Source organism: Lithobates pipiens, unplaced genomic scaffold (genome assembly GCF_037356315.1).
Source record: "Lithobates pipiens isolate NorthernLeopardFrog02 unplaced genomic scaffold, aLitPip1_a1.2 Scaffold_19, whole genome shotgun sequence".
Taxonomy (NCBI): Eukaryota; Metazoa; Chordata; class Amphibia; order Anura; family Ranidae; genus Lithobates; species Lithobates pipiens.
Genome location: NW_027507764.1, coordinates 439142716 through 439155012, shown reverse-complemented (window position 1 = coordinate 439155012; position 12297 = coordinate 439142716). Strand labels below are relative to the sequence as shown.

The 12297-nt window shown below is 43.7% G+C and overlaps 1 protein-coding gene across 5 annotated transcripts in view; it reads left to right on the top strand.

The window, feature by feature from the left end:
* Positions 1-12297, top strand: part of PRKDC (protein kinase, DNA-activated, catalytic subunit) — a 794135-nt gene that overhangs the window by 14526 nt on the left and 767312 nt on the right. For all 5 annotated transcript variants that reach the window (XR_013277654.1, XR_013277655.1, XM_077492661.1 and 2 more), the window contains exons 2-3: positions 3169-3245; positions 9911-10003. Coding sequence is in view for 3 of the 5 variants with exons in the window: in XM_077492661.1 (XP_077348787.1) it covers positions 3169-3245; positions 9911-10003 (170 nt within the window). In the remaining 2 variants the exon portion in view is untranslated. The remainder of the gene's footprint in view (positions 1-3168; positions 3246-9910; positions 10004-12297) is intronic.

The window sequence follows — 12297 nt, the reverse complement described above, 5'->3', positions numbered from 1 at the left end:
GACACGGATATGGCACTATGTGGCACTGATGACACGTGGCACTGATGACAGATGGCACTTATACGTGGCAGTGGGGACAGGTGGCACTGCCATATACTGTGGCACTTTATTTTCCTTTTTACTTATGGCTGCAGCCGTTCGTCTCTCCCTCCTCACACACTGTCTGTGTGAGGAGGGGAGCCGGCGATGAGAGATGATCTCATTTGTTTATATATGAGATCATCTCTCATTGGACACGCCAATCGTGCTGTAAACGGCCGCTGTGATTGGCCATTTACAATGATCTGTCACAGGCTGTTTCCAAGGCACACAGCCAGCACAGAAATTCCCCGATGCGTGCTTGCAGGAGCACGCATTGTGGAAGTAAACGGGAGGATGTCCAGGGACGCCCTCCCGGAAATTGGCATCCGCGCTGTAGCCGTCTTTTGGCTATAGCGCGGGCACAAAGTGGTTAGAGCGGAGTTCCGCCCAAAAAAAAGTTACAAATACTGCAGCTGTTGACTTTTAAAATAAGGACACTTGCCTGTCCAGGGAGCCCGCAATGTCCTCACCCGAAGCCGAACATCCCTTGGCTCTGGGTGGAGACGCCCGCAAGGGAATCAAGAAGTGAAGCCTTTTGACTTCACAGCCTGTTTCTTACTGCACATGTGTGAGTCGCCTTACGTGTTCTGAGTGGTCCCTGCTGTCTTCTGGGACCTGTGAGGAGGGTTCGGACATGGCATAGATCGTCACGGATACTGTGCGATCTTTTGCCTGCAGTGGGGGGTAAATACCTGTATTAGACAGGTATCTGCTCCCCCCTGAAAGGTGCCAAATGTGACACCAGAGGGAGGAAAACGGACAGCGGAAGTTACATTTTTGGGTGGAACTTTTTTTGGGGGGTGGCAATTTCTCCCCCGCCATTGGTGGTCGGTTGATCGGTCCCTAGTTTTATCCCATTTAGGTCACGAGCTTCCTCCAGGCGGCGGGCCTCTGCGTCTCCTTCCTCGGCTTCATGGCGGCGTGGCTTCCCATGCGTCTCTCTCCTCCTCGGCAGCCAATTGGATCACTTCTCCTCTCAGCCAATTGGATCTCGGGACCCTCTTCCTGAGCCGGGATTGGCTGGGACGAGAATCGGGTAGACCATAGCAAATATTAATTTGCTATTGTCGACAATCGGGAAGACAATGGTGAATTTGTATCGAATTGAATTTGCTATTGTCACACAACTGGGTGGGCTCAGCTCCCGAGCCCTCTTCCCTTTTTTTTTTTTATAATTTTTTTTTTTAATTTTTTTTTTTTTTAGAAGAACCTCCCATTGGAATCCATGCGTCCGGTGCCCTGCATTTGCATTAGTGGGGCCGTGCCTCGTATGGACGGGCCGTCGCTGGTGTCAACTGGCATTGTAAACACTGAAATTATGGAACTATTTGACTTGGCAAGCACTTGGTGGGAGTCTGTAATGGTTTCCACCCCCAATCAATAAGTGAGATTTGCATTTTTTTTTGGTATTTGGAGGTAGTTGTGACCTTGTTCGGGTAGAAAAGTAAAGGGTTAGAACCCCAGTTTGACATTACTCTTGCAAGTCCTTTTTTTATAGACTAGACTTTTCATAGTTTTTCTGTGCATTAGAACATGAAAAAAAGTTTGTAGTTTCACTTGAATTAAATTACATCTGTGCCAGGTTGCTAAGTGTGTTATTGGAAAATTTCAGGGTATAATTATTTTAGCTGCTCGATGCAAGCTTGAACATTGTATTGAAACAAAGGCTTCACTAGGTAAAGCATATGTCTGGTATACACATTGCTGGTATATAACATTGGCCGTTGCATGAATATGGAGGTAAGTCTGAATTGTAATTTTGCACCAGCGATAGTGAATGGGTTATACATAGTCAGCTGGGATTTAAAAAAAAAAAAAAAGGTGAAAAAAAAGTTCAAAGAGAATGTGTATGGGTACCTGTATCCTCAGGGTACCCATAGACCAGGGGGGCGTACGTACAGGGGTCTCGCTTGCTATGAACACCTGGATAGGAAGGTCCATGCAACAGCTGACTGCTTCTCCTCTCTCTCTACTGCAGACATTCAGCAGCTCTACATGCCACCCTCACCACTTCCCTATCCTTGTCCTGCTGTCCCGAGCCCCTGTGTGCTCTCATGGATCCCTATAAACCCCCCCCCCCCCCCCCACACACACACACAGCTGGCAAATGTGCCCTTGTCTTAATGAATAGAGTCAGTGATCGTTAACAATCACTCTCTCCTTTATTTATTTATTTATTTATTTTTTTATAGCTGAGGCATAGTAAGTTGTTTACTATGCCTCAGTTTATGAATGAACGGGAAGCGCTGTACAGAGCTATTCCTGTTCATTCTGTGTTGCTGAGGCTACAGAGTTGGAGACTGAGGGCTGTGTCCTCAATCTTTTTTTCTCTGTCTCAAAGGTGAAATATCAAAGGTCTGTTTAGATCCCTGATATTTCACCAATGCCCCCCAACTGGGTTCATAAATAAAAGAAAAAAATCTAATTGTAAAAAATAAAAATAAAATGCTTAAAATAAACTACTTACACCATTGGCCGAACTACCAGGGTTGTAACGGTCACATTTACAATCCGTTCCTGGTGTTCCACCACCGTGGGGAGACCCCAAGACAGCAGGAAGGAGGGCCTGCTGCTAGACCATAAAAAAGGGTCCCACAATTGAAATAAGGTACCCTTCATTGTTTCTTTCACCCGGTTCCTTAAGGTTCTAGTTATACTTCTGCCATAGACCATATACAATCTTGGCAAAGTCTGTCAGGTCAGGTGACCATCCACACATTTTTTGCCATCAGCAATCTTGGATGACATATTTGAAAAGAAAATACAATTGACCATGTTGGATTTTTTATTTTTTTGTTTTGATCTTCTCTCTATGAGATACACCAGCACTGGAGTTGTTGCCCTCCTCCATACCCATGAGTGTGTAATGTCTAGTGATCCGAGTATGCATGTCTATGGAAAGATATTTCATAAGAAACCTTTTTTTGTTTTCTGATTGCAACTGCATGTTTTTACACTTTTTGATGTTTATTTAGGTACAAAGTGATGCTTAAGTAGTCTTTAGAACACTTTTAGACTTTTAAACAATAATTGTTTAACATTTTGGCATGTATCCTTCTTTTTTTTTTTTTTTTTTTCTTTTTCTAGATCTCAACACTTCATTGATCTTCTCGAAAGAGTTTGGCTTGATTTTGTTTGTACGCAAATCCCTCAGTGTTGAAGAGGTAAGTTAGTTACACATACATACAAGTGCATTTCATAAAATTAGAATATCATTAAAAAGTTAATTTATTTTGGTAATTCAGTTTAAAAGTTGAAACGTGTGTGTGATATATATATATATACGTTACACACAGAGCGATGTATTTTTCTTTTAATGTTGATTTATTATGGCTTACAGCTACTGTATTTTTCGGGATTTCACTATCTCAGAAAATGAGAATTTCTTTTCTTACATCAGGGGACACAGAGCCATAGTAATAACTATGTGGGTTATATCGGCATATGAGGTGCTGGACACTGGCATGCCCCTTAAGGCGTGAACTTCCCCCATATAACCCCTCCCATTACTGGGATTCCTCAGTTTTTTCGCCAGTGTCTAAGGTGTTGGGCGCATGTAAGGATGTGTTGTACTGAGCTCCATGGGCAGTAATCCTTTGAGAGCCAGCCATCCTGACCGGATCCGTTCTGATGTCTCCGTAATGAACTAAATGAACAGTACCCGGGCCTCGTCATCCGAAGACACGAGGTTTTACTTGCAAATGCTTTTAAGCTGGGCCCTAGGATCCAATACTTTTTGGTAGTAAAGCCATTAAAAGTTTACTGGCAGGGTCTTCTCGCAGGTCCAAGATTGCAGGATTACCTGAGTCTACCCCTGTTCCTGAAGGTTTCCTTTCAAGGTCTCGGAGCCTACCGTGAAGGGCGAAGATTTTTTTTTTTTTAATCTCGGACAAACCCTGCTGCCGGGAAAGGTAGTGGAGATAATCTTGCATGTATTGTGTTGTCATGTGTCACCACTGGAGGCTGTATTGACCACTTGCCATTCTGACGCTGGAAACGGCAGAAGCTCCACTCTCCTCTCCGTTCAAGCCAGCTCAGACCCTCAGGTATGAAGGGGGGTCTGATCACTTCCTGGGCCCCCAGAATGGCGATCTATTTGAATGCCCGCCAGCTGACTTTTTCTTTTTAAAAAAAGAAAAAACTGAAAAAAAAATTTTTTTGGGCAAGTCGCGGCCGGCCACTGAGCAGATGATTTACCCCCCGCACTGCCGCCCGCCATGATGCCGGTGCTCATGCGGGAGATTCACTTCCCTGTTTGAAACAGGAAAGGGGGGGTGGGGGACGTGACTAAACAGCGTTAGACATTGGCCACACGTGGAGGAAGTAGTTAAAGCTCTGCAAGAGAAGCTACTGCCTGGCGGTGGAGCGACAGAGCAGAATGGTTGCTGGTCAGGTTTGGTGACAGACCTTTTCCTTTTGGCAACATTGTACTGTATAGCTAGGACTAATGGCAGTTATTGTACTGTACTATAGCCTAGCAAGTGAAACATTCTTTTGCTGGTACTGCCTCTGCTTTGTACTGTAAGCTATGAGTGACAGGAACCCCTCTAAGGGTTCTAAGGGTTCTAAGGGGTTAATGGTATACAAAAAACTAAAAACCCTTCCAAAAGAAACTCTGTCTTCCTCCCCCGAGAAGTAAAAAGAAAAATGCAGGCAGTCAGATGAAGCCGTCAAGGGTAGAACACTTTTGTCCCTGTATTTCATACAAACAGGTTTTTCTTCTACCATTTAAATGATTATTGCTATGATGTCTCTCCATAGTAGGACTAAACATAGCAGATTCCCATCTAGTCCTCTGGGCCCTTTTGTTGAGGTGCAGGAGGCTGGGGATCAGGTAGATCTTCCCAAATATTGGAAGATACTTATTTTTCTTCTTCAGAGGATCCTAACCGGGAGGGAGTAGCCGCACAAGTCAGGTGTTTGTCTTCTCCGTTACTTAACCCTTTTGTTGTCTGCCACAGGCTCTTGAGGTATCTACCTCTAATAGGGTTCATTTGAACATCCTCCTGGGGATATTTTCCTTTTCATGCATAACTTATATATTCTGAGTGGGAACATTTCTATGAAAGAAATGGGAGGTTCCAGCTATTAATGCTGCAATCACCTCAGTGAGCAAAGTCTCGAATGTCCAGTGGATAATGCAATGTTAAGAAGATCCAGCAAGTTGAGGTTGGACTTTCCTTTTAAAAACAAGATGTCTTTTGCAGTTCTGGCTGCAATTGAAGTGGCTCAGTCCATTAACCCCTTAACGTCTGCTCCACTATTGTGGTGGAGCACATTTTGAGTCACGTCAATGCATTGGAATGTAGACTCCAAGGGGTTAAGGAACAGGTGTGAGATACCTGAAAGTTCTGCCTGATCAGCAGGCCCGGCAAGGGGCTGGTGTATTTGACGCACTGTGTCTCACAGATGCTATGAAGGACTCGATTGTTTAAGCCCTATGACTTCTACTTGGACTAGTGCATTTTTGCAGAAGTCCATGGCTGAGATATTGACCAGCTGATGCACCAGGTGAAAACCCTGAGCCAGTCTGTGTCCCTTCCTGGGGTACGACTATTTAGAGTGGATAAGTACATCCAAAAGGGGTAAAGCTCTCTTTACCAATAAAGGAGGTTCAAACGGTTCTCTTTAATCATGCAGCCTCTCCTAATGCCTGGGACAGGATTGCTGCATATGGGTTCTGAAATGAAGCTGGCCTTGACTTTTATCAAGAGCCAGATCCAGGCCGCGTTGATGTCTTTTCCTACGGCCTCTTGGTGCATAGTTTATTCAGGGGGTAACACGGTTTATTCCCCCTATCAGGGCACCTCTAAATCCTTAGGATTTAAAATGGGTCTTGTTGGCTTTGTTAAATCAGCCGTTTGAACCTTATGAGAAATTCTCTTGGTTCTTTGACAAGAAAGATAATCTTTTTTACTTGCCATTTCTTCGGCTAGAAGAGTATTGGAACTAACGGCTCTGTCTTGTAAGAGCCATATTTCATCATGCATAAGGACGAGGTGGTTTGATGTCCTCATGCTGAATTCTTACCAAAAGTAGTAACAGGTTTTCATTTAAACCAAGATAATATTCTTCCTTCTTTCTCCCCAGAAGCCTTAAGACAGTCTCTTGATGTAGTAAGAGCGATCAGAATCTATTTAAGGGCGACTGCTCAGGTTTGCAAAACACAGGTTTTGTTTGTACTGCCAGAGGGTCCAAGATATGGACAGGCAGCGTCAAGATCCACTATTTTCCAAATGGATTTGTCAAGTGATTGATCAAGCTTCAGCTTAAATAAGAAAATTCTTCCTTCTCATATTAAGAGCACATTCACCCAGGGCGATTAGTGCCTCTTAGGTGGTGCATCATCAGGCCTCTAAGGCTCAGATCTGTAAGACCGCAACATTGGTCTTTGGTTCAGATGTTTACTTTTTTTTTTCAAATCGATATTACAAGGAGATTGCCTTTGGGCACAGCATGCACAGCATACACTGCAGGCTGCAGTATGAGTCCTCTGGCCTCCTGTTTCCTTGATTCTGTCCCCCCCCCCCCCTTCACCCTCCAGTTGCCATTGCTATGGGACATCCCACATTGGCTCTGTGTCCCCTGATGTAAGAAAAGAAAATAGGATTTTTAAAACGGCTTGCCTGTAAAATCCTTTTCTTTGATGTACCTCAGGGGACACAGAGGTCCCTCCCTTCTTCTTATACACTTTGATTGTTTGGCTACAAAACTGAAGACTCCCAGTAATGGGAGGGGTTATATGGGGGAAGTTCACGCCTTAAGGGGCGTGCCAGTGTCCAGCACCTGATATGCCGATATAACCCACATAGTTGTTACTATGGCTCTGTGTCCCCTGATGTACATCAAAGAAAAGGATTTTTATAGGTAAGCTGTTTTAAAAATATTATTATTACATAAGACCAAAAATATAAGGATTTGTAATACAGAAATGTTGGCTTACTGAAAAGTATGTCCATGTACAATATAGTATGCACTCGGTACTTGGTTGGGGCTCCTTTTGCATGAATTCCTGAATCAATGCAGCGTGGCATGGAGACAATCAGCCTGTGGCACTGCTGAGGTGTTATGGAAGCCCAGGTTGCTTTAATAGGGGTCTTCAGCTCATCTGCGTTGTTGGGTCTGGTATCTCTCATCTGCCTCTTGACAGTACCCCACAGATACTCTGAGGTTTAGATCAGGTGAGTTTGCTGACCAATCAAGCACAGTGATACCATAATCAATAAACCAGAAAATGGATTGTGATCACAACGGACGCCAGCCTATCCGGCTGGAGTGGAGTGATGGGGGTTCAGTCAGCTCAGGGCTTCTGGTCAATGGACGAATCCAAGTTGCCGATCAATCTGCTTGAACTGAGAGCGATCAGGCTATGCCTCTCCACATGGTCGATGAGACTGCAAGGGCGTCCGATCAGGATCCAGTCAGACAACGCCACTGCGGTGGCATACGTCAATCACCAAGGAGGAACAAGAAGCTTGGCTGCCGCACGGGAGGTTGCTCACATACTTCGGTGGGGGAGCGACACATGCCGACCCTGTCGGCCATTTACATCCTGGGAATGGAGAACTGGCAGAAGGACTAAGTCGCCAGATGCTGGACCCAGGAGAATGGGCGTTGCATCTGGAGGTTTTCAGGCTACTGTGCCTGCGTTGGGGCACACCAGACGTGGATCTTCTGGCCTCCCATCTCAATCGTAAGGTGCTGAGATTCATATCCAGGACAACAGATGCGTGGGCAGACGCGTCAGATGCGCTGGTGGCTCCATGGTTTCAGTACAAGCTGATCTACGCCTTTGGAAGTCGAGGGGATCCCAGTAATTCTGGTCGCCCCCAGATTGACCTCAGTGGCCTTGGTACACAGACCTAGTGCACCTGGTGGCAGACGCCCCATGGCGAATGCCGTTACCAGAGGACCTTCTGTCTCAAGGTCCGATTCTCCATCCTGCTTTACCATCGCTGGCTTTAACGGCATGGCTATTGAGAGCCAGGTGTTGAGCCGGGGTCTGTCATACTCGGTGATCCCCACTATGTTGAGAGCATGGAAATCTTCTTCTCAGAAGATATATAATCGGACCTGGAAGGCTTACATCTCGATGTGTGAGGAGAAGGGATGGCATCCGTGCTCCTTTTCTATATCCAGGATCCTTCTGTTTCTTCTTCAGCAAGGAGTAGACCAGAAATTGGTATTAAGCACCACTAAAGGGCAAATATCAGCATTTGGCTGTCTTTTTTTTTTTTTTTTTCCAGGGACAACTGGCGTCTCACTCATTAGTGAGTACCTTTGTTCAAGGGGTGCGACATGTAGTCCCTCCGGTGCATCCACCGTTACCCCAGTGGGATCTGAACCTGGTGTTATCGGAGCTTCAAAAACCACCATTTGAAAATATCAGGGAGATTACCTTGTTGACTCTTTCCCAGAAAGTGGTCTTTCTTGTGGCCATCACATCGGCCAGGAGGGTTTCGGAATTGGCGACCTTGTCTTGCAAGTCGCCCTATCTGGTTATCCACAAGGATAAGGTGGTGTTGCGTCCTCAACCATCTTTTCTGCCGAAGGTTGTCTCGGCTTTTCATATCAATGAGGACATTGTGTTACCATCTCTGTGTCCTAAGCCGACACATCCTAAGGAGGTTGCCCTTCATGCTCTGGACGTGGTTCCGGCTCTGAAGGTATATTTGTCTGCCACGGCTCCCTTCCAAAAGTAAGACTCGCTGTTTGTTTCGGTGGCTGGTCGAAAGAAAGGCATGGCGGTCTCGTCGGCCACCATTTTCAGGTGGATCAGACAGATTGTACTGCAAGCTTACGCCTTGAAGGGGCAGGTGCCCCCCTTTCCGGTCACGGCCCACTGCACAAGGGCAATCGGAACGTCTTGGGCCATCCGACACCAAGCGTTTGTCGCTCAGGTGTGTAAAGCGGAGACCTGGTCATCTGTCCACATGCTTTACCAAATTCTACAAGGTAGATATCGGTGCATTGGCTGATGCCTTTTTTGGCTGCAAGGTTTTGCAGGCGGCCATATAAGTTGCAATTGAGTATGCAATATTTATTTTGACTTTTTTTCCTGGTTTTTAGATAAAAATGCAGTACTGTTAAGTTAATGCACTGTTGCGTTACATGCCGCAGGTTTTTGGTGCAGTTGTGGGTAGTCGCTCATTTTGAGGGTACCCTGTTTTTGTGGTGGATTCTTCCACGCACTGTTTTTTGTGGGTAAAGTTTCACTAGTTCCCACTTGCCAAGATGGATGAAGTGTTTTTTTTTTTTTATCTATTTTTTTTAAAAAATTTTTTATATTTTTTTTTAAATTTTTTTTTATGCTGTTTTCCCACCCCTCGTTTGGCACTTCTTGGGGACATCCTAATGGCTAAGAGAGGAGCTGCGTTGGTCGGTGAATATAAGAGAAAATAGGATTTTTTGTACTTGTCGTAAAATCCTTTTTTCTGTAATTCACCGACCGACACAGCACCCGTCCCTCCTTTTTTCTCTTTACGTTATACTGCTTGTTGATGTACTGATGACTGCATGGCAGGCTGGAGGGTTGTTACCTAAGGGACCACCCCCTGGGCGGAACTGGAAAGTTCTGTGTGTTACATAACATGTATTCTCCTAAAGGTGGGCGTAACAACCCAATGGCTAAGAGAAGAGCTGTGTCTGAAAAGGATTTTACGGTGAGTACAAAAAATCCTATTTTTGATGATATTCAAATTTTATCAGAGACACCTGTGTGTGTGTGTGTGTGTGTGTGTGTGTTTTTTATTTTATTTTTAGTTTTTTTGAAAATGCATAGTTTGCTTATGTGCTCTAGTTATCAATCCTTTATGTATTTTACTTTCAGTTTAGAGATTGTCGGGAAGAAGCACTGAAGTTCTTGTGTGCATTTTTGGAGAAAATAGGTCAGAATGTCCAGCCTTATGCTGTGGACATCAAGGTAAGGAGTAAAGAAAAAAAAATATTTGATTTCTTGTTAAAGTAAATAAGCAAATGTGTTGCGCGATCGCATATGTGATGAGATGCCTTCTCAATGTAGGCAAAAAAAGTCCACCAAAAATGAAAATATTAATAAATTTAATACAGTGAAATGTCCAGTAAGCTGGCAAAAGTCCTTAAGTGAAGAAAAAGAAGTGTCCATCAAATTTTCCATAGGTGTAACACACAGTGCTCCCCAAAGGTTAGACAGGGAAAATATATCCTCTTAACAGATATTTAGACCTTTCAAGGTCTATATGTGCATCAGTGAGTAATCACCCCTCACTTCAGGCAATAAACAGCCTTTGCTGTTCGTTCAGCTTAATGGATTCCAATGATGCAAATCACCACACATCTAAAGTTCTTTAGAGAACCTCAAACCCCTGTGCTGACAATGACGGGGACAATGAGCTTCCACTCTGCCACACAGAACAGAGCAAGGACTGGAGGAGAGAGCTGCCTAAGCCGCCAGACGGGAGCTTCTGTAACTCGGGCCACTTGGATATACTACTATACTTCAACATCTACACAAAAGGCTGGATTTGAGGTTCCTTAAAGAACTTTATATGTGTTGTGTGATTTCTGTTGAAATTTTGATGGACACTTCTTTTCTTCACCTAAATGACTTTTGCCTGGCTTTCTGGACCTTTCACTTAATTATATATATTTTATATTTTCATTTTGGTGGATTTTTTGGCCTACATTGAGAAGGCATCTTATCACATGTAACACTTTTTCGTATTTAATTTGTTTAATATAGTGTGTACATATTTTGTAAAAGCTGCTGTGTTTTTTTTTTTTTCCCCATTTAGTTTGTACACTAACAAGATTTCTATAGAGAAAATTGCACTTAAAGTAAATCTGGTAGTAAGAAGCTCTGAGTGAGTGAGTGATTGCCAGTCATAATTGATATATAATTTTGGATACATAATTGTGAAATTTTAATCAGGATAGTCAGGGCATATTGTAACCTGGTGACATTTGAGATCCAATCTTTAGATAAAGATAACATATTTTGATATCCGAAGATGTTCATACAGATAAAACTTGCTGAAAGTTCATGGGCACTTTTTGATTTTGTGTGCTACGATATGTATAGGGTAATGTACCCCATAGTATATTAATATTTGGTCATGATAGAGTTTCATATTTATACTGTATATGAACACCACAGGCTGAGACGTGTTATGCAGGTTAGAGGACTCTGGGTTCACTTCTATATTTCTAAGCTAGGGTGTGATTCGGACACCTGATTATTACATCACATGTGCCACCCCACTTCTATCAGTTTATAATATTATCAGTCACGCTGCAGTGCATCCCCCACTATGCTCTATGGTTCCATCCAACAACTGCTACATCACTAACTTGTCAATCTCTAATGGGGACATGGACTATAATAAATCAAGTTTTCTAATAGCATGGAAAATGGTTCAGAGCGCCTGTTGGATTTTTGTTCTCTTTTGGGGAAATCTCATTCGGACACAAGCAGTATTTAAAAATATTGGCTAGAGTTAGGCTTTAATCATTTTATCTGGCAGAGGTGCTTGCTCCACTTCTATCATCTGAGTCTGATGTGCTGCTGACTGAGTACTCTCCAGTTAGAAGATGGGAGCATTGTTTTCCAATCTTGGCTCCTCTAGATTAACTAGCACTTACATTGGAAGGCAAATCAAACCCTAAGTTTAATTTACTTCAACCCCCATTCTAAGCCTATTATATCTATTCTGTAAAAGGAAAGATGTGCATATTTACCTATTCTGAAGTAGTTTCTGTCTGGTCATTTGACTGGCTTCCAGCACCAGCTTTAGTGTAGAGGAGAGACAGCCGACAATGGATGCCCCATAGTAAGCCTATGACTTACGTTATCGCCCAGGCTCTGAAGCCGTTTTTGGCGATCTGTCCTCCACACTGAAAGCCGGCGCTGGAGAGATCATGTGACTGGATCAGAGCAACTTCAGAATAGTTAACTATATACATCTTTCCCTTTACCGATAGAATAGCCTTAGAATAGGGGTGGGATTAGATTGTATAGTTAGGATTTGACTTGCATTCCACTTAAAGGCTAAGTTCAGCATTTGGAGCATGTTAGATCTGTATTTAGGGGCTCTGCCCATACAGCTGCATCATTCATTTATAGGTATCTGTGAAAGAATAAACTACAAGAACTACTGTCACTGCAGCAGACTGGTAGTTTCAATGGACTTGATGCTGATCACTTCCCTTGTAGTATATTCACAAGTCTTGTGGCTATAG